Here is a 26,042-nt window from a genome sequence, read left to right as displayed (position 1 = left end):
GCTGCAGCAGCTCACACCACCCAGTTTACGCTTCCATTTTACTCGCCATGCTTTGCGCAAATGGCCCTGGGTGCAAGAATGAGCCCAAAAGTTGGGACATATAGTGCTAGGCTTGCCATTTTGTCTAGGCACGGCAAGTATAATCAAAGCATAAGCTTTCAGGGGTGGCCTGGAACTTAACTCCATTTCAGGTGCAGGAGTTTAACGCACATTTCTGGTGGCTGTAGTTGTGCTATTGCTGTGCAGCCAGACACTACCACATTGGGCACAAGAATAGATTTATATGATCACCAGGATTGTGAGTTACGTTTGACTCGTGGGTCGGAACAGGAGTCAAATTTCCAATGTTAAGAAAATGCGCCTTAAGCTATCTGCCCTTTAACCATCTCCTTGCATGTTTGGGGCAAAACAGATGTCTTCCTTAGCACTGGGTTTACATGTGTGCTGATTTTGACTCCTGCTTGAGCTGTTCTCCCTTAGGAAAAGAAAGCTAAAAGTGCGCGCTTATTCCGCTGAGAGGCGCCGAATTGAGCCATTGTGCTGGCAGCAGGGGCTGGCAGGAAGCCCCGGGAAGGGGGCGGCGCCCCGCGGTGACGTCACGGAGCAGCCCTGGGAAGCTTCCTGCACATGGGACCAGCTCAAACTAGTTCTCGAGACACAAAGGGACGGCGCGCGCGAGGAGCAGCAGCAGCAGCAGACAGGTAAGTCCTTCCCCAGCCTTTGGCTTTTCCTTTTACTGCTTCCGCCGCTCCCCTTGCAACCTGCGGGTTTCAGGCTTTCGGTGTAAGATTTTCTCCTAAAAATATTGTGCTTTTTATTTCCCAAAGAGGAGGACATTCAAGCTGCAGGTGATACCTTTTCATTGGAGAGCTCTGCCCCTCATCAGTCCACTCACAGGGCATCACCTACAACGTCTTGGTCTTTATCTGTAAATATCCAAGCAAACTGGCACAGAGATCCCGCTACTTAGTCGTGGTCCTCACATCCAGTCTTATTAACAACAAAAGCTCTACAGCAAAACTGGCACAGTGATGTGTGGTTCTGATGGGACCATGTCAAATTTCCAAAAATGTCAAACCCAGTTTTAATAGAAGTCGAATTCTTTACGGGAGCAGCTATTTCTGTGCTTAGAACTTTGCACGACTTTCCTTTTAGTTACGAACAAGTGGAAAAAGACGAACCGAACCGAATGGAGCAGACAGAGAGAGTCTGGGTCAGGGAGAGGGAGGGGAGGAGGACACAGCACTGATGGGACAGGGAGAGGGCACCTACATGGGAGACTGGGATAGAAAGAGGAGGAGGAGAGGACAGGGGAAGAATGGGGGAGGGGAAGAACGTGACAGGGAGAAGGCATTCCTGGGGAGAATGGGATAGAGAAAGGAGGAGAGGTCAGGGGCAAGGGGAAGATGGGACAGGGAGAGGAGAAGGACATGGCATTGATGGCAGATGAAATTTAATGTGGATAAGTGCAAGGTGATGCATATAGGGAAAAATAACCCATGCTATAATTACACAATGTTGGGTTCCATACTAGGTGCTACAACCCAAGAGAGAGATCTAGGTGTCATAGTGGATAACACATTGAAATCGTCGGTGCAGTGTGCTGCGGCAGTCAAAAAAGCAAACAGAATGTTGGGAATCATTAGAAAGGGAATGGTGAATAAAACGGAAAATGTCATAATGCCTCTGTATCACTCCATGGTGAGACCGCACCTTGAATACTGTGTACAATTCTGGTCACCACATCTCAAAAAAGATATAATTGCGATGGAGAAGGTACAGAGAAGGGCTACCAAAATGATAAGGGGAATGGAACAGCTCCCCTGTGAGGAAAGACTATAGAGGTTAGGACTTTTCAGCTTGGAGAAGAGACGACTGAGGGGGCATATGATAGAGGTGTTTAAAATCATGAGAGGTCTAGAACGGGTAGATGTGAATCGGTTATTTACTCTTTCGGATAGTAGAAAGACTAGGGGGCACTCCATGAAGTTAGCATGGGGCACATTTAAAACTAATCGGAGAAAGTTCTTTTTTACTCAACGCACAATTAAACTCTGGAATTTGTTGCCAGAGGATGTGGTTAGTGCAGTTAGTATAGCTGTGTTTAAAAAAGGATTGGATAAGTTCTTGGAGGAGAAGTCCATTACCTGCTATTAAGTTCACTTAGAGAATAGCCACTGCCATTAGCAACGGTTACATGGAATAGACTTAGTTTTTCGGTACTTGCCAGGTTCTTATGGCCTGGATTGGCCACTGTTGGAAACAGGATGCTGGGCTTGATGGACCCTTGGTCTGACCCAGTATGGCATGTTCTTATGGGGGAGAGAATGGGACAGGAAGAGGGTACCTATGGTGGAGACTGGGATAGCGAGTGGAGGAGACGGAGGACATGGCTCTGATGGGAGAGAATGGGACAGGGATAGAAAGAGAAGGGAAGGGGAAGAAGAGGATAGGGACAAGAGGAAGAGGACATGGCACTGATGGGGGCAGGGAGAGGGCACCCATGGTGAGTCTGGGTTAGGGAGAAGAGGAGCGGAGAGCACTGACAGGAGAGGACACTCATGGGGGAGCATGAAACAGAGGCACTGATAGGGAGGGGGAGTGGAGCATGGGATAGGGAAAGAAGGGAGGAGGACACTAGTAAGGTAGTGAGGAGGAGAAGGGACACGGATTCAGGATGCTGGAATAGAGGGAGGAGGACAGTAGGCAGAGTTGAGGGGGAGGGGAGGAAAGGATCTTGCATTAGGCAACAGCGTTGGCCTAGGCAAATCCTGCCGTGCTGCTTATTCAAGAGGAAAGAGAGTGGATGGTGGGGAAGGGTGAGGAGACCGAGTGGGAGAGAGAGGCTGGGGGATGCAGGACTTGGCAGAGGGTTAGAGGAGACTGTTCTCCCTGCTCCTCCTGTACAGTTAATTCACTTCTGCTCAGCGGTGCCGCTCTTTGCATTGAAGGCTCTGCAGTTGCCGCTGGGCCCCCAGAGTTAAGACTTTCTGCAAAGTTGAGTTGGTTAATTTCTTTTCCCTCTGGCCATTTGTCATGGAAGGACATTGCCTCTCTCCTTTGATTGCCAGCAGTTTCTTGGTCAGGCGCAGGGAGAGAGTGCAAGGCCGCTGGAAGCTTTTTGTAAGTGTAATCCCTCTGTTCCGTGCACAGGGATTAATGCAAGCTCTGCTGTGACTTAGGGAATGCAAAGGTTCTTTGGGCTTATTCCATTCCAGCTTCAGGACTTTCATCCTCTTTGCACCTCACTCTTTCACGTTCTGGTTCTGGCTTCCCAGCCGGCATGGGATGGGGGAAACCCTCGAGGAGCTCACTTAAAATTCAGAATTGAGGAATAAGTCCCCTGCTCTGCCCCCCATCAGTATCACTCGACCCCCCCCCCAAAAAAAAAAACAAAACCCAGCTGCAATGTGGAGCTGGAGCAATAGTTTCCTACTGCTGTGATGCTGGGTGAGAGCACTCAGCCCGTCCTTCCCAAACCTTGGGGAATCACATTTGCTCCTGAGCTGCTGAAAGGGCAGAGCACATTGGACCCAGTACCTTCTCAGTTCTTGGTTCCCTAATCTCGTCTTCTTTTTCTGACTTACTATTTCCTATTTTCTCCTAGCTGCACTGGAACCAGGGCTGGGATCCTGGTCTTATTTATTTATTTAGAAAGGACTTACCGGCCACACCCTACAATGGAAACATGCAAAATAAAACAATCATAATAAAGATCACAATACAATCATAATAAAGATCACAATACAATCATAAAAAGAAAATAAACAAGAAGGGGCTTGGAGAAATTCTGAATGCTTTAAGAAAAATGGCCTGTGGGTGTGGAGGAAAATGATGTTTATGGTCTGTAGAGATTGAATAGATGGTATTTCAATGCTTTTTTAAAATACTCTAGCACTGGGTATGGATCTTATACGGAGTGGTATGGAATTCCATATTATGAGCCTTCCTGGGGCATTTATTACTACTACAGGAGTAGCTAGAATGATGTTAATGGATCCTCCCAGCCGCTGTTCCTCGTCTGCTCACTGGGGAGCCGGGCACCAGGGCAGCTCCTGCATCTTGCATGGAGGCCTTTAATTCCGGCCACCGTGTGTTACTTTTATTGATGACCATGACTTTCTCCCACTGTCTGCATGGGGCTGGGAGTTCTTATACGTGGACTGCAGAAGGCCTGATCCAGGAACTGAAGCTGCCATTGGACCGCCTTAAAAATAATTCTAAGTAAGCTTATGTTTGGAAGAGCCAATGATCTTCAGCCTCATTCTCCAACACGCCCTGTTACACACATGGATTGCACACGCAATGTCTGTAATTTTACCTGCTGGGATGCAGCCAGCATACAGAACTGTGGCAAAACGCATGGGTCACAACCAAAAAATAACTCTACAGTCCCTTGGCAATTGTAAGTAAAACATGAGTACCTCTCGCCTGCTGAGAAGGGATGCAGTGAGTGTCAGGCACAGGTTACAGAGAATCCTGCACTCCTGGCCCATTCATTTTACTTCCTTTCTGAATGCGAGTGCGGTCTTGTCTTATTCAAGATGATATCAGGATTGGAAGGAGCTGTGCAAACTGAATAAGGAGAGATTAGAACAACAAAGAACCAGGACCTGGAAACCAACGTGGGAATACAAGTGCTCGCTATTGTTACTCTCAGCAAGGCCTTCTGCTTAGAGCAGCAGCCAGGAAGCAGGGCTCAGGAGTGCAGAAGTAGCCTAGTGCTTACGAAGCAGGGAAACCTGGGTGCAAATCCCACTGCTCCCTGCTTGTGTCACTTTAGCTTCATATTGAGACCTCTGGGGACAGCGCAATCCCACAATAGCTGAATGTAATCTGCTCGCGGGGGGAGGGTATGGTGTCCAGCTCAGGGAGCCTGCTTCCTCTGCCATTCCTGGATAGGTAGTCCAATGCCGGTGGCACTGAGCCAGGCCAGGGTCCGCTCACAGAAAGCCTCCGGCTCCCATGTGCTGACCTGGGTCTGTAGGGGAGGGATGGACCCTTGTGGGCCTGAAATGCAAGCAGAAAGAGTGGTGACCTCTGAATTAAGGACAGCACTGTGAGATGAAGTTGGTGATGGGGGTGCACATAGAAAATCCTTTCTCTCTGCTTTCTCCCCCTCCCCGTCTGTTTGTTCAAGGGTCCTGAGAATTCAGGCTCCGTGACCTTTGCCCTTTGACCTGCCCTGCCTCCCCTGCTTTTCATGGCATTGCCCGGGGCCTGCCAAGTCATGGAACTGCTCTCCGTCACTCCAAACGTGTAATTAGTCTGTGGCAAGTCGGGAACAAAAGAAAACGATGATGAGAGATGAAAAAGCCAGGCTGGGAGACGGACGAGGCAGCCGCTCCCTCCTGTGCTGACCCGTACCTGCCTTTGGGCTTCGTGTCCAGTCGGGGCTGGATTTAAGACGCTGGTACCCACGGACAGAGGCTCTCTCCTCCCCCCCTGGAAATCGCAGGGCAGAATCCGGCACCCAAGGCCTGTGTCCAGTAAATGAGGGTCTGCCCTGGCAGCAAGTCAGAAACAGACTCTTGTGGATTATCTGAATGTTAACGTAAACCATTCCCAAACAAAGCCTTTCCATGCAAGCCGACGGCTGTGAACTGCCAGATGTAACTCACATTCCTCATGCTTGCAAGTCGCTGTTTCAACTTGAATAGGGGTGGCATTGTTTATTGACTTGAAAGGTCAGTTTGGGGCTCAGTCAGACCGTGTTTACACTTCAGACTGGGGAAAAGAGGAGAGCACATAATTTGAAGCTAATACAAAGGACATTTTAAGGAAGAGCTGGTTTAATCTTGGTTGATCAGGATGTAGGATCCACAGCAGGGAGGCAGGCTGCTGGAACACAGAAATTAATTGCATAATTTTATGATCCTTTGGGGTTACTAAGGGACCCTGGGTGGCATCAGACTACACTAGAAGGTTAAAACCGATGCCTGAGTCTCTCTCTGAACACCAGGTGCCACAGTGTGGTCCACAGTGTGCAGATGTGGCCTGGTGTGCATGGCTATAATGTGCATTGAAGTAGACATAGCACTGTGTGATTCATATGTGCCACAGTGTGGGTGTGGTGTGTGCGGTGATTGCTGGCACTAACATACAGTGGTGTGTGAGCATGTTGTGATGTGATGTGCCACAGTGTGGGTGTGGTGTGTGCGGTGATTGCTGGCACTAACATACCGTGGTGTGTGAGCATGTTGTGATGTGATGTGCCACAGTGTGGGTGTGGTGTGTGCGGTGATTGCTGGCACTAACATACAGTGGTGTGTGAGCATGTTGTGATGTGATGTGCCACAGTGTGGGTGTGGTGTGTGCGGTGATTGCTGGCACTAACATACAGTGGTGTGTGAGCATGTTGTGATGTGATGTGCCACAGTGTGGGTGTGGTGTGTGCGGTGATTGCTGGCACTAACATACCGTGGTGTGTGAGCATGTTGTGATGTGATGTGCCACAGTGTGGGTGTGGTGTGTGCGGTGATTGCTGGCACTAACATTCTGTGGTGTGTGAGCATGTTGTGATGTGATGTGCCACAGTGTGGGTGTGGTGTGTGCGGTGATTGCTGGCACTAACATTCTGTGGTGTGTGAGCATGTTGTGATGTGATGTGCCACAGTGTGGGTGTGGTGTGTGCGGTGATTGCTGGCACTAACATACCGTGGTGTGTGAGCATGTTGTGATGTGATGTGCCACAGTGTGGGTGTGGTGTGTGTGGTGATTGCTGGCACTAACATTCTGTGGTGTGTGAGCATGTTGTGATGTGATGTGCCACAGTGTGGGTGTGGTGTGTGCGGTGATTGCTGGCACTAACATTCTGTGGTGTGTGAGCATGTTGTGATGTGATGTGCCACAGTGTGGGTGTGGTGTGGGCGGTGATTGCTGGCACTAACATACAGTGGTATGTGAGCATGTTGGGATGTGATGTGCCACAGTGTGGGTGTGGTGTGTGCGGTGATTGCTGGCACTAACATACAGTGGTGTGTGAGCATGTTGGGATGTGATGTGCCACAGTGTGGGTGTGGTGTGGGCGGTGATTGCTGGCACTAACATACAGTGGTGTGTGAGCATGTTGTGATGTGATGTGCCACAGTGTGGGTGTGGTGTGTGTGGTGATTGCTGGCACTAACATTCTGTGGTGTGTGAGCATGTTGTGATGTGATGTGCCACAGTGTGGGTGTGGTGTGTGCGGTGATTGCTGGCACTAACATACCGTGGTGTGTGAGCATGTTGTGATGTGATGTGCCACAGTGTGGGTGTGGTGTGTGCGGTGATTGCTGGCACTAACATTCTGTGGTGTGTGAGCATGTTGTGATGTGATGTGCCACAGTGTGGGTGTGGTGTGTGCGGTGATTGCTGGCACTAACATACCGTGGTGTGTGAGCATGTTGTGATGTGATGTGCCACAGTGTGGGTGTGGTGTGTGTGGTGATTGCTGGCACTAACATTCTGTGGTGTGTGAGCATGTTGTGATGTGATGTGCCACAGTGTGGGTGTGGTGTGTGCGGTGATTGCTGGCACTAACATTCTGTGGTGTGTGAGCATGTTGTGATGTGATGTGCCACAGTGTGGGTGTGGTGTGTGTGGTGATTGCTGGCACTAACATTCTGTGGTGTGTGAGCATGTTGTGATGTGATGTGCCACAGTGTGGGTGTGGTGTGTGCGGTGATTGCTGGCACTAACATTCTGTGGTGTGTGAGCATGTTGTGATGTGATGTGCCACAGTGTGGGTGTGGTGTGGGCGGTGATTGCTGGCACTAACATTCTGTGGTGTGTGAGCATGTTGTGATGTGATGTGCCACAGTGTGGGTGTGGTGTGTGCGGTGATTGCTGGCACTAACATTCTGTGGTGTGTGAGCATGTTGTGATGTGATGTGCCACAGTGTGGGTGTGGTGTGTGCGGTGATTGCTGGCACTAACATACCGTGGTGTGTGAGCATGTTGTGATGTGATGTGCCACAGTGTGGGTGTGGTGTGGGCGGTGATTGCTGGCACTAACATACAGTGGTGTGTGAGCATGTTGTGATGTGATGTGCCACAGTGTGGGTGTGGTGTGTGCGGTGATTGCTGGCACTAACATACAGTGGTGTGTGAGCATGTTGTGATGTGATGTGCCACAGTGTGGGTGTGGTGTGGGCGGTGATTGCTGGCACTAACATACAGTGGTGTGTGAGCATGTTGTGATGTGATGTGCCACAGTGTGGGTGTGGTGTGTGCGGTGATTGCTGGCACTAACATTCTGTGGTGTGTGAGCATGTTGTGATGTGATGTGCCACAGTGTGGGTGTGGTGTGGGCGGTGATTGCTGGCACTAACATACAGTGGTGTGTGAGCATGTTGTGATGTGTGCGTGGTTACAATCTGCTGAGTTGTGAGGCGTATGTGTCCACTGCCCCGGGTGCCATAGTATCAAACTAGAAATAGATTACTTGAAACATTTGAGGTAGGAAATAAAATGAGATGTCCAGTCCTTCCTGTAATCTGCCTCTTAGCGGTCCTAGCCACTTTCTGGGGCCCATGCAATAAAGTGCATTCAGCCTAGCACAGAGGTTGAGCTGTGGTTGGACGTGCGTTTTGGACGCGCTAGACTAACACCCGATGCAAGAAGGGGATTAGCGGATCCAAAACGTGTGTCCAAGCAAACGCTTAGCTAATAGTGTTTGTCACATCTAAATGCCTTATACATGAGGCTATTAGCCCCCAGTGCAAAAAATCGCACCATTTTTAATGCGGAAAATTTAATGCCAGTCCTGGAGCTGACATTAAGTCATACCATGAGAGCAGATGAAAGAATTAAAAAAAAATGGTCTCTGTGGTTCCTACGACTTAGTATCGTTGTGATTCTAAGTTCTACTGCTTGTGGCGCTTAAAATTAGGGGAAAAATATAAGGGCAGGATTACGAGAAAAGTTCTGGGGGCACGGTATACATGCGAGCGATTACGAGAAACACGTTCTGGGGGCAGGGTATACATGCGAGCGATTACGAGAAACAAGTTCTGGGGGCAGGGTATACATGCGAGCGATTACGAGAAACACGTTCTGGGTGCAGGGTATACATGCTGCGAGCGATTACGAGAAACAAGTTCTGGGTGCAGGGTATACATGCTGCGAGCGATTACGAGAAACACGTTCTGGGTGCAGGGTATACATGCTGCGAGCGATTACGAGAAACAAGTTCTGGGTGCAGGGTATACATGCTGCGAGCGATTACGAGAAACACGTTCTGGGTGCAGGGTATACATGCTGCGAGCGATTACGAGAAACACGTTCTGGGTGCAGGGTATACATGCTGCGAGCGATTACGAGAAACACGTTCTGGGTGCAGGGTATACATGCGAGCGATTACAAGAAACAAGTTCTGGGGGCACGGTATACATGCTGCGAGCGATTACGAGAAACACGTTCTGGGTGCAGGGTATACATGCTGCGAGCGATTACGAGAAACACGTTCTGGGTGCAGGGTATACATGCAAGCGATTACAAGAAACAAGTTCTGGGGGCAGGGTATACATGCTGCGAGCGATTATGAGAAATACGTTCTGGGTGCACGGTATACATGCTGCGAGCGATTACGAGAAACACGTTCTGGGTGCAGGGTATACATGCTGCGAGCGATTACGAGAAACAAGTTCTGGGGGCAGGGTATACATGCTGCGAGCGATTACGAGAAACAAGTTCTGGGGGCAGGGTATACATGCTGCGAGCGATTACGAGAAACACGTTCTGGGGGCACGGTATACATGCTGCGCGCGATTACGAGAAACAAGTTCTGGGTGCAGGGTATACATGCTGCGAGCGATTACGAGAAACACGTTCTGGGTGCAGGGTATAAATGCTGCGAGCGATTACGAGAAACACGTTCTGGGGGCACGGTATACATGCTGCGAGCGATTACGAGAAACAAGTTCTGGGGGCACGGTATACATGCTGCGAGCGATTACGAGAAACAAGTTCTGGGTGCAGGGTGTACATGCTGCGAGCGATTACGAGAAACACGTTCTGGGTGCACGGTATACATGCTGCTAGTGATTACGAGAAACAAGTTCTGGGTGCAGGGTATACATGCTGCGAGCGATTACGAGAAACACGTTCTGGGTGCAGGGTATACATGCTGCGAGCGATTACGAGAAATACGTTCTGGGGGCAGGGAATACATGCTGCGAGCGATTACGAGAAACACGTTCTGGGGGCACGGTATACATGCTGCGAGCGTGCATGTTTACTGTGTGTGTGAGCGGGAGAAGGCAGACGCTCTGCATTGAGCACCCGTTTTTTCGGCCCGCACACAGCCGCATCTCCCGGGAGCCCGATGCTAGGGACACAGATTTTTAGCCGAGCGTATCCTTTTTAATGCAGCATCTCATTAAAATACAGCATTGTGCACCCAGGAGAGGTGGATGTGCCTGCGTTGAAAAAACGGATGCCCAGTTTGGATTTATGTTTTTACGTATGTGATGTTGCATCGGCCTCTCTCGTGTTGATTTCTTATCTGGTGTTGCTTCCCAGCTCCAGGACTTGGCTTGTAATATGTGAGGTGTTTGTGAGGTTGTGCTCAGCAGAGAGATTGTGTCCTTTCACAGAGGAAAGCCTGCAGATATATTTATTTCATTCCTACAATACCAACGAGCTAAAAACGTGCGTCCAAACTGGACGTGCATTTTGTATTGTGCACATAATCACCTGTCCTGGGTGCTCGATGCAATAGGCAAATGAGCTGCCGCGCTAAAAAGGACACAATAGCGATAAATTGTGCATCAAAGACACCTGCATGGCATCAGGGGCCGAACATGGACGCTCAGTTTTAAGAGCATCCTGTGCACAGCCGTGGGTTAGGGACGTGGACGCTCAATTTTATGAGCATCCTGTGCACAGCCGTGGGTTAGGGACGTGGACGCTCAATTTTATGAGCATCCTGTGCACAGCCGTGGGTTAGGGACGTGGACGCTCAATTTTATGAGCATCCTGTGCACAGCCGTGGGTTAGGGACGTGGACGCTCAATTTTAAGAGCATCCTGTGCACAGCTGTGGGTTAGGGACGTGGACGCTCAATTTTATGAGCATTCTGTGCACAGCCGTGGGTTAGGGACGTGGACGCTCAATTTTATGAGCATCCTGTGCACAGCCGTGGGTTAGGGACGTGGACGCTCAATTTTATGAGCATCCTGTGCACAGCCGTGGGTTAGGGACGTGGACGCTCAATTTTATGAGCATCCTGTGCACAGCCGTGGGTTAGGGACGTGGACGCTCAATTTTATGAGCTTCCTGTGCACAGCCGTGGGTTAGGGACGTGGACGCTCAATTTTATGAGCTTCCTGTGCACAGCCGTCTGTTAGGGACGTGGACGCTCAATTTTATGAGAATTCTGTGCACAGCCGTGGGTTAGGGACATGGACGCTCAATTTTATGAGCTTCCTGTGCACAGCCGTGGGTTAGGGACATGGACGCTCGTTAATTGAGCATCCTGTGCACAGCCGTGGGTTAGGGACATGGACGCTCAATTTTATGAGCTTCCTGTGCACAGCCGTGGGTTAGGGACATGGACGCTCGTTAATTGAGCATCCTGTGCACAGCCGTGTGTTAGGGACATGGACGCTCGTTAATTGAGCATCCTGTGCACAGCCGTGGGTTAGGGACATGGACGCTCAATTTTATGAGCTTCCTGTGCACAGCCGTGGGTTAGGGACATGGACGCTCAATTTTATGAGCATCCTGTGCACAGCCGTGGGTTAGGGACATGGACGCTCAATTTTATGAGCATCCTGTGCACAGCCGTGGGTTAGGGACATGGACGCTCAATTTTATGAGCATCCTGTGCACAGCCGTGGGTTAGGGACATGGACGCTCAATTTTATGAGCTTCCTGTGCACAGCCGTGGGTTAGGGACATGGACGCTCAATTTTATGAGCTTCCTGTGCACAGCCGTGGGTTAGGGACATGGACGCTCGTTAATTGAGCGTCTGTTTTCTTAACCTGGCTGCCGGCAAGACATTTTTTTCTTAATTTTTGTTTTATGGTAGTCCTTTTTTTTTTTTTTTGTTCCTCTGACTTAATAGCACCATGGTATTAAGTTGGAGAAACTACAGAAAAGCAGTATTTTCTGCTTTTCTGTTAACTTTTGGGGCTCCTCGTGTTAATTTTTAAGAGTAAAAGTGTGCCTGTTGGGTGCACGTTTATTTTTTATATAAGGGGGTAATGAACTTGTGTGCTAGCCTGAGTGCACGGTCTTGCCTTGATCTATTTGTTGGGTATAGAAAGGACTGGGCACCTCTGATCCCCTCGTTCAGCTATTCACACACATGCCTCCCTCATCCCATCACCTTCCTGGCTCTCTCCCGCCACACACACAGGAGCGAGCTGTGGAGCTGGCTTCTTTGTGCTTCTCTGTTAAGAGGCAGCAGATTCTCAGGCTCCCCGTGGGACACATTTTGGGTAAAAAGGCTTCAGGTTTTCTGAGTGCCACATTCTTTCTCTGCCTGGTGAGGGTTCCATGGCAGCCCCAGCATTGGCGCAGGACAGGAATGCTCGCACACCTGCTGAGCTGCAGAGAAAAGGGTCAGAGGGCTGGGAGCGGCTGGCAGGCCTCTCGGCACAGAGAGCTGCTGTTTGGGATCAGCGGGGAGTGCAGGAGCCTGGCAGACATGAGATGCAGCAGCTGCCTCAGCAAAATGTGCTCCAAATTAGCAGCAGAGCAGAAATGTAATTCTGAACCTCACCAGGACCTTGGGATTGGGTTTATTTCTCAGCTCTCCTTGTATTTCTTTATTACTTAATATGAGAGAGAGAGAGCCCAGGCACAGGGTTGGGTCTGTGTGTTTCTTTCGAGACCTCTAAATGTGACTATTATGCCTCTCTCTAGCCCTGGGTTTGAGTAGGGGGTGTCTGTGTCTCTCTGGGGATTTGTTTAGATTCTTTGCTGAGGCAGCAGATGATTTAGGTGGGCTCCGTCTGCCCTTGGGGTCTCATTTTCTGGTACTACAGGGTTTCTGGAGTGCACGCCTGGCATCCTCGGTGGGGTAGGAGGTCCCATGCACCTTTCTTGTTCAGGAGATTGCGCTTGATTTCTCTTATTGGATGGACATATTCCCTTGCGTCATGGACCCCTGCAAGTGATGTGTGAAAGCTTAATCTCAGGCAGCTTTTTCTATGTTCTGCAGCTTTCTTAACCCTTGGATGCAAACTCATGGCTCCCCCTCTCCTGTTTCCAGTCTTCCTCTCTCAGATATTTCAGGTGTTTGAGATCTACGTCCTGAGGCCTGGTGGACACTGGTCCTGCTCATTGCACAACACTCAGTGGCTGCAGCAGGAGCCTTGGTGCTTGTCAGCCAGATCTAAACTAGGGGAAAATATCCTTGGCTCATGGTGACAGGTCTCCCCCCCAAGGATCTGTAATCCTGAAAAGATTAAAAAAAAAAAGATCTGAGAACCCTCTAATACACTGATGAATTATAACCTAGATTTTTAGCCATGGGAAGAGAAGGGTGAATCTTGCATGCTTATCTGCCCAAGAGGGTAGAGAACTGTCCTGGATAAGGAATGATATCCTACAAGTGGGTATCCTTAGCAATGTGGACAGGAGAAACTGGGACACTGGGTGGGGCATTTGGACTTTTTCTGTACTGTTACTGTTTAATATTTTTTCTGGGCTACTTGTCTTCTCCTCAATCACATCAGCAATCTTTGCAACTTGCAAAGCCCATGATGTCTGCATTCTTATCCATAGGTCATAAGGCTATGAAATGTGACCTTCGACCCCACACTGAAAGAGGATGGAATATTTACAGCATCGCATGCCACTTTTAGTAGTAGCTAAGAAGTTTCTTACAGGTCAACTGCATGTACTGCAAATGGCAGAAAAGTTGACTTTCATGAACTGGATTCAGTAACCTGTGCTCAAACACATGAAAGCTGATAAAAAGGAGACACTCTCTTAAGTAACCTTAGCGGATTAGGATTAGCCACGTGTGTGTAAAGAAGGATTAATAGAAGTAAACCTGGAACATGCTGCCCAGCATGGAAAGCAAAGTTTAGCAAGGCCATGGCACTACCATCGTTCGTCTTGCTACAGAATGGATGACTTGATGCAAGGCACATTTTATTCCTATTTAAAGTAAATATCTAGTAATGGGAGGGTGTCCATTTGTACCTGATATGGAAGAGGTTATATGTAGAAAAGGCATAAATAGATAACAAATCCTTCAACCTTTAGTATCTGAGGAGTAGGGTCTGGATGATGATCTTTATTATAAAGTGCCAGTCATTTCATTGCATTACATAAAAGATGAACCCAACAGAAGAGCATGCACAGCCAGTGGTAGGACTAAGTTGGGGAGTTTATTTAAATGAGACAAATGAAGTACATTTACATAAGCAATCAGTCTGATTTAACAGTAGTAAGGACAGTACTTCTGGCAATATTGTTGTTTTCCCATGAGAATGAAGAATCGGCTCTGAGATGACTGGAAATGGTCCTGTTTCTTTCATAGTTTTGTAATTGGTGGGAGAAGGTTAGAGATTGTTTTAAATCTCTTGAAAATAATTTAGAAGTCTACTTTATGCAGCCACAATATGAATATCATCAAGAGCAGGGCAATTCCTATTAGGTAGTTGCATTTTTTCTTCTCCAATTGGAATGTCCAGAAGTCCATTCAGTTTTATAGTGACCTAAGCTAATTCCAATTGAGCCAAACATTCCAGCTGTCTAGAGATGTTTTGAAGACAAAAATCATGAAACATCTCATTGCTGACCACAAGATGATGATCCCTTAAATTCATGTTCTACAACTTTCTCCATTGACCAGCAGGGTATCTGCCCTTTTACCTTAATCTGTATACATTTTGTTTAGTCTATGTAAGGACTTTCTTGACAGCATCTCTTTGAAGGATTTGCAATTCATATATGTCTATAATGTCCTGTACATGATAGGATGAGAAAGGCGTGTGGTATAGGAGACATTGTAAAGGAAGTGAGTGCTGACACCGTAAATGCTTTCTTCTCATCTTTCAATTGTACAGACACACTTACATTTAAGGCGGCCGATAAAATTCAAATGAAATTAGATTCTTAGTCTCTCTAGACCACTGAATTAAATACACTTTATGGCATCTATCATAAAGTCAAGTAGTATAAGCAAGTTTGGATAAACAACGCATAATAAAAATGAATTTTCTCCATCAACTTAGATGCACTAAGAGCACATACGAGTGTTAAAGAATCAATGTCATGGGATAATCAGATGTGCACGTGGTAGTGCTGAGCCCCGCTGGATTATCATTTCTAGAGCCTGAATCTAAGAATGGATGAAAAGTACAATTTTCATTTTTGGAAAATTCAAGATTATTTTGCAAACTATTCATCATAGATTTTAGTGGGAGAATTTCTGTATGAAAGGCAGAACAGAGTAAAATGTGCTGGTTCCACAGCTCATTGGAGAACATAAGAACATATGAAATTGCCATGCTGGGTCAGACCAAGGGTCCATCAAGCCCAGCATCCTGTTTCCAACAGAGGCCAAACCAGGCCACAAGAACCTGGCAATTACCCAAACACTAAGAAGATCCCATGCTACTGATGCAATTAATAGCAGTGGCTATTCCCTAAGTAAACTTGATTAATAGCCATTAATGGACTTCTCCTCCAAGAACTTATCCAAACCTTTTTTGAACCCAGCTACACTAACTGCACTAACCACATCCTCTGGCAACAAATTCCAGAGCTTTATTGTGCGTTGAGTGAAAAAGAATTTTCTCTGATGTCTTAAATTTGCTACTTGCCATCTTCATGGAATGCCCCCTAGTCCTTCTATTATCTGAAAGTGTAAATAACCGAGTCACATCTACTCGTTCAAGACCTCTCATGATCTTAAACACCTCTATCATATCCCCCCTCAGCCGTCTCTTCTCCAAGCTGAACAGCCCTAACCTCTTCAGCCTTTCCTCATAGGGAGGCTTTAAAGAAAAGAAAATATATATGAACGTGTCAAAACAGGTGATTCTTGCTGGTCTTTTCGCAATGATTTCCAATTGGAGTCTATGGTAAATTAATTTACACAAATAAGTACTATTCGCATTTTTTTGCACAGAGATCTAAAACTTGGTTTTTGCTCTTTTCTTCGTCTCTGTTGGTGTCTGGAGGATTAAGTTGTTCAAGTAATTGCCTCCTTGGAAAGATTTTTCTAGGTAAATTACAGCACAGGAGATGTTGCAGTCTCTGAGTTCCTTGTGCTGTTTCCTTAGCACTTTCCATGTAGCTCAGCAGAGGAGTCTTCAATAGGAACATACAAGATTTCAGCAGATAAAGACAATCCGAATGTCAAAGGCTGCCCATTAGTGACATAGAAATTTCAAACTCTCATTACATTGGAACTGCAATTCTTCTTTATATGAGTAGGGTCTGTTCTGTTTGTGCATGGGCAGTGATTGCATAGTCACTTATTGCCATATTTTAGGTTGCCAGCTGAAGAAAATATACCTGGATTATAAGCTTTCACTATTTCTGGTAAATCAAGGCTATAAGGCTGTGGACAATGTTTATATCCACATCTCCTGGAGTAGCAATCAACAGGATTCTTGCACTGATGCTTCAGATGATAAATCCTAGAGGCAGTAGGAGTCAAAATTACGAAAGGTGATTAAAAAAGTGAATAAAACTAAACTGTCCTTTTGCACCAGTCTCCAGTGGGTATAAGTTCTCTCTATATTCTGCTTAATTATATTGTAAATGGCTCGAGTTTGGGCATTATTTGGAGACTTGGCTTGTTCCTCAGTGGGGTGTAGTGGTAAACCCAACATATCTCTTGGGTTTAGCAACTGGGTCTCCCTTTAATATTACTATTTTGATTGCCTTTAGACATGTGAGGGACAAACATGATTTCTAATTGAGGAGGAAGAAGGCCATTTGGCTTTTCAGGTGCCAGGGTTGCTTGGCTTAAGGCATCACATTATGTAATACTGAGAATTGTAAAGAAATGAAGTGGGGGGTTTATGGGCTTCAGAGCTTTGTAGGCTAGATTGTGCTTGGTTAATATGAGATGGTTGGATTGGGCATGGGGTAGATTGAGGTGCTTGGATTGTGCTGGAGCTGGACAGGCTGAGGTAGTTAGGTTGGACTGTACTGGAGAGGGGCAGGTTGAGGTGCTTGGGTTGGACTGTGCTGGGGCAGGGCATGTTGAGGTGCTTGGTTTGGACTGTGCTGGGGCAGGGAAGATTGAGGTGCTTGGGTTGGACTGTGCTGGGGCAGGGCATGTTGAGGTGCTTGGTTTGGACTGTGCTGGGGCAGGGCATGTTGAGGTGCTTGGTTTGGACTGTGCTGGGGCAGGAAAGATTGAGGTGGTTGGGGTGGGTTGGGTAGAGGTGCTTGGGTTGGATTGTGCTGGGGCAGGGAAGATTGAGGTGGTTGGGATGGATTGGGGTGGGGTGGGTAGAGGTGCTTGAGTTGGAGTGTGCTGGGGCAGGGAAGATTGAGGTGGTTGGGATGGATTGGGGTGGGGTGGGTAGAGGTGCTTGGGGTTGGACTGTGCTAGGGCAGGAAATACTGAGGTGGTTGGATTGGGGTAGGGTGGGTAGAGGTGCTTGGGTTGGATTGTGCTGGGGCAGGGAAGATTGAGGTGGTTGGGATGGATTGGGGTGGGGTGGGTAGAGGTGCTTGGGGTTGGACTGTGGTAGGGCAGGGAAGATTGAGGTGGTTGGGATGGATTGGGGTGGGGTGGGTAGAGGTGCTTGGGGTTGGACTGTGCTAGGGCAGGAAATACTGAGGTGGTTGGATTGGGGTAGGGTGGGTAGAGGTGCTTGGGTTGGATTGTGCTGGGGCAGGGAAGATTGAGGTGGTTGGGGATGGATTGGGGTGGGGTGGGTAGAGGTGCTTGGGGTTGGACTGTGGTAGGGCAGGGAAGATTGAGGTGGTTGGGATGGATTGGGGTGGGTAGAGGTGCTTGGGGTTGGACTGTGCTAGGGCAGGAAACACTGAGGTGGTTGGATTGGGGTAGGGTGGGTAGAGGTGCTTGGGTTGGATTGTGCTGGGGCAGGGAAGATTGAGGTGGTTGGGATGGGGTGGGGTGGGTAGAGGTGCTTGGGGTTGGACTGTGCTAGGGCAGGGAAGATTGAGGTGGTTGGGATGGATTAGGGTGGGGTGGGTAGAGGTGCTTGGGGTTGGACTGTGCTAGGGCAGGAAATACTGACGTGGTTGGATTGGGGTAGGGTGGGTAGAGGTGCTTGAGTTGGAGTGTGCTGGGGCAGGGAAGATTGAGGTGGTTGGGATGGATTGGGGTGGGGTGGGTAGAGGTGCTTGGTTTGGACTGTGCTGGGGCAGGAAAGATTGAGGTGGTTGGGGTGGGTTGGGTAGAGGTGCTTGGGTTGGATTGTGCTGGGGCAGGGAAGATTGAGGTGGTTGGGATGGATTGGGGGGGGGGTGGGTAGAGGTGCTTGGGTTGGAGTGTGCTGGGGCAGGGAAGATTGAGGTGGTTGGGATGGATTGGGGTGGGGTGGGTAGAGGTGCTTGAGGTTGGACTGTGCTAGGGCAGGAAATACTGAGGTGGTTGGATTGGGGTAGGGTGGGTAGAGGTGCTTGGGTTGGATTGTGCTGGGGCAGGGAAGATTGAGGTGGTTGGGATGGATTGGGGTGGGGTGGGTAGAGGTGCTTGGGGTTGGACTGTGCTAGGGCAGGGAAGATTGAGGTGGTTGGGATGGATTGGGGTGGGGTGGGTAGAGGTGCTTGGGGTTGGACTGTGCTAGGGCAGGAAATACTGACGTGGTTGGATTGGGGTAGGGTGGGTAGAGGTGCTTGAGTTGGAGTGTGCTGGGGCAGGGAAGATTGAGGTGGTTGGGATGGATTGGGGTGGGGTGGGTAGAGGTGCTTGGGTTGGAGTGTGCTGGGGCAGGGAAGATTGAGGTGGTTGGGATGGATTGGGGTGGGGTGGGTAGAGGTGCTTGGGTTGGAGTGTGCTGGGGCAGGGAAGATTGAGGTCCTTGGGTTGGACTGTGCTGGGGCAGGAAATATTGGGGTGGGGTGGATAGAGGTGCTTGGGTTGGGTTGTATTTCCATGGTGGAATTGTGCTATACAGTCACTGACGGCTTCTTTTTTCTCTTTAGGATGCAGTTGCGTGGGATCTTCTTTATCTTGCTGTTGGCACTTATTGCCATTTCTAGTGCTGCGAGGAATAAAAAAGGTGAGAGAATGTGGTTATTCATAAAGGAGGACAGAGTCGGGCTCTCATTCTTCTACACTTGTTTTGGTTTTGCTTTGTTTTTTGAGACATAAAAAGGTGAGGCACAAATGACGGTCTTGCTTGTTTCTGATGTTCTCTTCTTTCCAATACAGAGAAAGGCAAGAAAGGGGCCTCAGACTGCACAGAGTGGCAATGGGGGCCCTGCACGCCCAACAGCAAAGACTGTGGAGTGGGTTTCCGCGAGGGCACCTGCAAGGAAGAGACTGGGAGGCTGAAATGCAAAATCCCCTGCAACTGGAAGAAGGAGTTTGGAGGTAAGTGAATGACCTCTCACTCAGACTCATCCAATGAAGACGAGTGCTGTCACTCAGTGATCCAGTAAAGACGAGTGCTGTCACTCAGAGTGATCCAATAAAGACGAGTGCTGTCACTCAGACTCATCCAATAAAGACGAGTGCTGTCACTCAGAGTGATCCAATGAAGACGAGAGCTGTCACTCAGACTCATCCAATGAAGATGAGTGCTGTCACTCAGTGATCCAATAAAGACGAGTGCTGTCACTCAGAGTGATCCAATAAAGACGAGTGCTGTCACTCAGTGATCCAGTAAAGACGAGTGCTGTCACTCAGAGTGATCCAATAAAGACGAGTGCTGTCGCTCAGAGTGATCCAATAAAGACGAGTGCTGTCACTCAGACTCATCCAATAAAGACGAGTGCTGTCACTCAGTGATCCAGTAAAGACGAGTGCTGTCACTCAGTGATCCAGTAAAGACGAGAGCTGTCACTCAGTGATCCAGTAAAGACGAGAGCTGTCACTCAGTGATCCAATAAAGACGAGTGCTGTCACTCAGAGTGATCCAGTAAAGACGAGTGCTGTCACTCAGTGATCCAATAAAGACGAGAGCTGTCACTCAGAGTGATCCAATAAAGACGAGTGCTGTCACTCAGTGATCCAATAAAGACGAGTGCTGTCACTCAGACTCATCCAATGAAGATGAGTGCTGTCACTCAGTGATCCAATAAAGACGAGTGCTGTCACTCAGTGATCCAATAAAGACGAGTGCTGTCACTCAGACTCATCCAATAAAGACGAGTGCTGTCACTCAGTGATCCAATAAAGACGAGTGCTGTCACTCAGTGATCCAATAAAGACGAGTGCTGTCGCTCAGTGATCCAGTAAAGACGAGAGCTGTCACTCAGTGATCCAATAAAGACGAGTGCTGTCACTCAGAGTGATCCAGTAAAGACGAGTGCTGTCACTCAGTGATCCAATAAAGACGAGTGCTGTCACTCAGAGTGATCCAGTAAAGACGAGTGCTGTCACTCAGTGATCCAATAAAGATGAGTGCTGTCACTCAGTGATCCAATGCAAGCTGCATCCTAAAGACGAGTGCTGTCACTCAGTGATCCAATAAAGACGAGTGCTGTCACTCAGAGTGATCCAGTAAAGACGAGTGCTGTCACTCAGTGATCCAATAAAGATGAGTGCTGTCACTCAGTGATCCAATGCAAGCTGCATCCTAAAGACGAGTGCTGTCACTCAGTGATCCAATAAAGACGAGTGCTGTCACTCAGAGTGATCCAGTAAAGACGAGTGCTGTCACTCAGTGATCCAATAAAGACGAGTGCTGTCACTCAGAGTGATCCAGTAAAGACGAGTGCTGCATTGACAGATGAAATCTCATGACCTGACTGTAATTTACTTATTTAAAAAATGTATAACCTGCACCATCTCCTATTTCAGGTGGGTCTGGAAAATCACCTCTCACCATCACCAATGCATTGATCTCTCTCTCCAGTCCCTTAGGGGACATCACATTTAAGTTACATGCATAAGTTCACGTTGATAATTATTCCACCAAATCTATCTTCCCGGGCGTTTTAGGAGCTGTAATCGTGTGTGAAGTTTCACATGTACTTTTTAAAATCCACAAGTGTGCGCGTACTTACAAACTCCACCCCCAGGAATTGGGTGACTGAGCGTTTGACTGCATTTCCAGGGTTCAGTATTTATAAAGCCCCTTCCTGCAAGTAATATGCTTTTACCGGTGGAAGTGTTTTTGAAAATTACCCTCCCATGTTTTTTCCTCAGTCTCCCCAAATTCTCCTCCAAAAACAAATAGTTTGTCTGTTTCATAAGGGTTAGTCCCGCCTCCTCATGTGCACTCAAGGTAGACGACAAAATCTACTTTACTGTGCTCCCAATGTTGCTCCTGAAAGAATCTCCTTATGCTATAATAAGGGTAGGGCAGGCAGGGGCTCCAGATGTTGCACGAGGTACAAGGTAGTTCTGATACAAACTGTTACTCTCTCTCCCTCTCCTTTCCTATTCTGTCAGAGTAATGTTTCAGTTAAGTTTGTTTTGCACCTGCTATGGTCAGAATGACACTTATTCTGAATACAATTTTCCTGTCTGCTCATATCTCCAATCTTTACTTCCAGCTGATTGTAAGTACAAGTTTGAGAGCTGGGGTGGTTGTGACGCTGCCACGGGCCTGAAGGCACGATCTGGAACCCTGAAGAAATCCCTCTACAATGCGGAGTGTCAGGAGACCATCCAAGTGACGAAACCCTGCTCCCCCAAGATCAAGTCAAAACCCAAAGGTGAGTCGAAGTGTCTGAGAACACAGCAGCATCAATCTGCCTGTGCACAATAATGCTCGGGGAGGGGCAGTTACAAACCAGTTTGCAATGTGCTCTGAGATGAGTGAAAAAAGTTTATTTTGCAGTTCTATATCTGTTTAAAACTTGTCTATGTAAAAATATTCACACTGGTTCAAAACTGCAACTATTTTGAAACATTGTTAGGGTGGTTATGAGTTGGATGTGGACCTGGTTCACTGTGCACAAGCACGTTGGGTTTGGAGTCTGACGTTGTTACAGTAGTCTAGGACATGGAGGTTCTGGAACCTCATAGGTATCCTACACTTGGGCAATGTATCAGACATAGGTGTTGACACATTGCAAGTAATATAGTCCAAGTCATGAGTATGATTGCCATCCACATGGTGGGTAAAATGGTCTCAGGTGTAGGTGCAGTAGGTATGATGGCTTCAGATGTGAGTATCACTACCAGGAATGAGTGCAGTGACTGTGGTGATGTCTGGTATGTGTACATGGACAGTGGTAGGAGATGGTGCTCTTCAGAGTGAGAGCAGCAACTGTGGTGATGTCTGGGTTGTGGACAGTGGGTAGGGTACAGTGGTCTTCAGTGCGAGTGCAGCGACTGTGGTGATGTCTGGTATGTGTACGTGGACAGTGGTAGGGTACGGTGGTCTTCAGTGCGAGTGCAGAGACTGTGGTGATGTCTGGGTTGTGGACATGGACAGTGGTAGGGTATGGTGGTGATCAGTGCGAGTGCAGCGACTGTGGTGATGTCTGGTATGTGTACATGGACGGTGGTAGGGTACGGTGGTCTTCAGTGCGAGTGCAGCGACTGTGGTGATGTCTGGTATGTGTACATGGACAGTGGTAGGGTATGGTGGTGTTCAGTGCGAGTGCAGCGACTGTGGTGATGTCTGGGTTGTGGACGGTGGTAGGGTACGGTGGTGTTCAGTGCGAGTGCAGCGACTGTGGTGATGTCTGGGTTGTGGACGTGGACGGTGGTAGGGTACGGTGGTGTTCAGTGCAAGTGCAGCGACTGTGGTGATGTCTGGGTTGTGGACGTGGACGGTGGTAGGGTACGGTGGTGTTCAGTGCAGCGACTGTGGTGATGTCTGGGTTGTGGACGGTGGTAGGGTACGGTGGTGTTCAGTGCGAGTGCAGCGACTGTGGTGATGTCTGGGTTGTGGACGGTGGTAGGGTACGGTGGTCTTCAGTGCGAGTGCAGCGACTGTGGTGATGTCTGGGTTGTGGACAGTGGTGGGGTACGGTGGTGTTTAGTGCGAGTGCAGCGACTGTGGTGATGTCTGGGTTGTGGACGTGGACAGTGGTGGGGTACGGTGGTGTTCAGTGCAAGTGCAGCGACTGTGGTGATGTCTGGGTTGTGGACGTGGACGGTGGTAGGGTACGGTGGTGTTCAGTGCGAGTGCAGCGACTGTGGACATGGACAGTGGTGGGGTACGGTGGTCTTCAGTGCAAGTGCAGCGACTGTGGTGATGTCTGGGTTGTGGACGTGGACGGTGGTAGGGTACGGTGGTGTTCAGTGCGAGTGCAGCGACTGTGGTGATGTCTGGGTTGTGGACGTGGACGATGGTAGGGTACGGTGGTCTTCAGTGCGAGTGCAGCGACTGTGGTGATGTCTGGGTTGTGGACGTGGACGGTGGTAGGGTACGGTGGTCTTCAGTGCGAGTGCAGCGACTGTGGTGATGTCTGGGTTGTGGACGTGGACGGTGGTAGGGTACGGTGGTCTTCAGTGCGAGTGCAGCGACTGGTGATGTCTGGGTTGTGGACGTGGACGGTGGTAGGGTACGGTGGTGTTCAGTGCGAGTGCAGCGACTGTGGTGATGTCTGGGTTGTGGACGTGGACGGTGGTAGGGTACGGTGGTGTTCAGTGCGAGTGCAGCGACTGTGGTGATGTCTGGGTTGTGGACGTGGACGGTGGTGGGGTACGGTGGTGTTCAGTGCGAGTGCAGCGACTGTGGTGATGTCTGGGTTGTGGACAAGGACGGTGGTAGGGTACGGTGGTGTTCAGTGCGAGTGCAGCGACTGTGGTGATGTCTGGGTTGTGGACGTGGACGATGGTAGGGTACGGTGGTGTTCAGTGCAGCGACTGTGGTGATGTCTGGGTTGTGGACGGTGGTAGGGTACGGTGGTGTTCAGTGCGAGTGCAGCGACTGTGGTGATGTCTGGGTTGTGGACGTGGACGGTGGTAGGGTACGGTGGTGTTCAGTGCGAGTGCAGCGACTGTGGTGATGTCTGGGTTGTGGACGTGGACGGTGGTAGGGTACGGTGGTGTTCAGTGCGAGTGCAGCGACTGTGGTGATGTCTGGGTTGTGGACAAGGACGGTGGTAGGGTACGGTGGTGTTCAGTGCGAGTGCAGCGACTGTGGTGATGTCTGGGTTGTGGACGTGGACGATGGTAGGGTACGGTGGTGTTCAGTGCAGCGACTGTGGTGATGTCTGGGTTGTGGACGTGGACGGTGGTAGGGTACGGTGGTGTTCAGTGCGAGTGCAGCGACTGTGGTGATGTCTGGGTTGTGGACGTGGACGGTGGTAGGGTACGGTGGTGTTCAGTGCGAGTGCAGCGACTGTGGTGATGTCTGGGTTGTGGACGTGGACGGTGGTAGGGTACGGTGGTGTTCAGTGCGAGTGCAGCGACTGTGGTGATGTCTGGGTTGTGGACGGTGGTGGGGTACGGTGGTGTTCAGTGCGAGTGCAGCGACTGTGGTGATGTCTGGGTTGTGGACAAGGACGGTGGTAGGGTACGGTGGTGTTCAGTGCGAGTGCAGCGACTGTGGTGATGTCTGGGTTGTGGACGTGGACGATGGTAGGGTACGGTGGTGTTCAGTGCAGCGACTGTGGTGATGTCTGGGTTGTGGACGTGGACGGTGGTAGGGTACGGTGGTCTTCAGTGCGAGTGCAGCGACTGTGGTGATGTCTGGGTTGTGGACGTGGACGGTGGTAGGGTACGGTGGTGTTCAGTGCGAGTGCAGCGACTGTGGTGATGTCTGGGTTGTGGACGTGGACGGTGGTAGGGTACGGTGGTGTTCAGTGCGAGTGCAGCGACTGTGGTGATGTCTGGGTTGTGGACGTGGACGGTGGTAGGGTTCGGTGGTCTTTGCTGGAAATGTAAGGATGGTGCTCTCCAGCATGCGTATGGTAGTCTCAGGTGTGGGTACAGAAGTCTTGGGGAGGGTTGCCCTGCTGTGCTACTCTGCTGCATCAGAAGGCTTTTTTTCTAATCTCTTTGCTTCCTTTGAAGCAGGAAAGAAAGTGAAGGGGAAGGAGTAGAGCGAGTGAGTGATGAAGGGAGAACTGCTTCCGGACCATGCTGGGATCTCTCCTTGGAGCTGCAGCCTCACACCTCACACTCCTGGGCTCAGGCCCTTCCCTGATGCACTCTCTAATTGCTAATTTTGTAGAAAAATCGGAGGAAACCGGAGCAGAAGAAATGACCAATATTTGCCTTAAAAATACTTCATTCTTGCTCTTTTTTTTTATGTTTGATTTTAGTGATTTTTTTGTTGTTGTTTTTGTTTCGTTTAAATGTACAGCGGGAAACTTTTGGAACTAAGGTCTTATTCTGTTGCTTTTGCTGTTCCAGTTCCATTTGTGGGATTTTGCAACCTGAAAGCCAGGAGGGGACACCCCTCACTGTGCAGACGGTGACAGGAGCAGGGGATACAGCCCCCAGGCTCTCTGCAGAGTCCTCCAATGCCTGAGAGGGCTGGGTTAGTGATCTGCAGAGCAAGAGCCCATTCTCACTTTGTGCCGGAAATCTCGCACATGAGGTCTCCTGCAGCCTTCTAACAATACAAAGTAAAACCAAGAAATGGAACTGGGACCCTCCCAGCCCATAAACCCTTTTCTGATCCCCTCCTGCTTCCTTTGCTCTCTGGATGTTCCCTGATGACCAAGCTTTCTGTCTGTGCAAACATCATGTTGGCCTTTTTTTATTTGTCTTTTTTAAAATTTCCAATAAAAAAGTATTTTAAAAGCTGTTTTTGTTTCATTTAACAGCGCAGGTGCGCCCTGCTGAGGAGGCCTGCGTTTGAGCTGCTGTCTCCGTGCCACAGCCACATCCTTTCCTAAACACGAGCGCTCCTTCTCCAGCCATTCCTGGAGAGGGCCCTAGCCCGTCTGCTACTTAGGATACCCACAAATGAAGAGGCAGAACAGGGATTGGCACATCCGGAAAACCAGACTGGTTTGGCTTGAGGCAGAGAGAGGTCCTGCATCTGTTCTTCGGAGCAGGACTGGACGACTCTGGTCCTAGAGGGCA

General features: G+C 49.1%; 1 protein-coding gene across 2 annotated transcripts; it reads left to right on the top strand.

The window, feature by feature from the left end:
* Positions 1 to 551: 551 nt before the first annotated feature.
* On the top strand, positions 552 to 25,760 carry MDK (midkine). 2 transcript variants are annotated; one of them, XM_029582389.1, is made up of 5 exons: positions 552 to 701; positions 19,082 to 19,158; positions 19,311 to 19,472; positions 21,602 to 21,763; positions 25,023 to 25,760. In XM_029582389.1, the coding sequence occupies exons 1-5, from the start codon at positions 628 to 630 to the stop codon at positions 25,049 to 25,051; spliced, it is 504 nt and encodes a 167-aa protein (XP_029438249.1). In that variant the 5' UTR covers positions 552 to 627; the 3' UTR covers positions 25,052 to 25,760. The 2 variants fall into 2 exon arrangements, with proteins under 2 accessions (XP_029438249.1, XP_029438250.1); XM_029582390.1 differs by having other exon boundaries at positions 554 to 701; positions 25,026 to 25,760.
* Positions 25,761 to 26,042: the final 282 nt, after the last annotated feature.

Source organism: Rhinatrema bivittatum, chromosome 17 (assembly GCF_901001135.1).
Source record: "Rhinatrema bivittatum chromosome 17, aRhiBiv1.1, whole genome shotgun sequence".
NCBI classification, from domain to species: Eukaryota; Metazoa; Chordata; class Amphibia; order Gymnophiona; family Rhinatrematidae; genus Rhinatrema; species Rhinatrema bivittatum.
Note: the sequence above shows the minus strand (reverse complement) of the source record. Positions and strands in the feature narration are given on the sequence as shown.

What these genes read in the sequence shown, in the direction of transcription:
- MDK (XM_029582389.1), top strand. Translation starts at nt 628, where the DNA reads ATGGGACCAGCTCAAACTAGTTCTCGAGACACAAAGGGACGGCGCGCG. An exon ending in GCAGCAGCAGCAGCAGACAG is followed by an intron (nt 702 to 19,081) that starts GTAAGTCCTTCC and finishes TTTTCTCTTTAG; the next exon opens with GATGCAGTTGCGTGGGATCT. An exon ending in GATCAAGTCAAAACCCAAAG is followed by an intron (nt 21,764 to 25,022) that starts GTGAGTCGAAGT and finishes CTTCCTTTGAAG; the next exon opens with CAGGAAAGAAAGTGAAGGGG.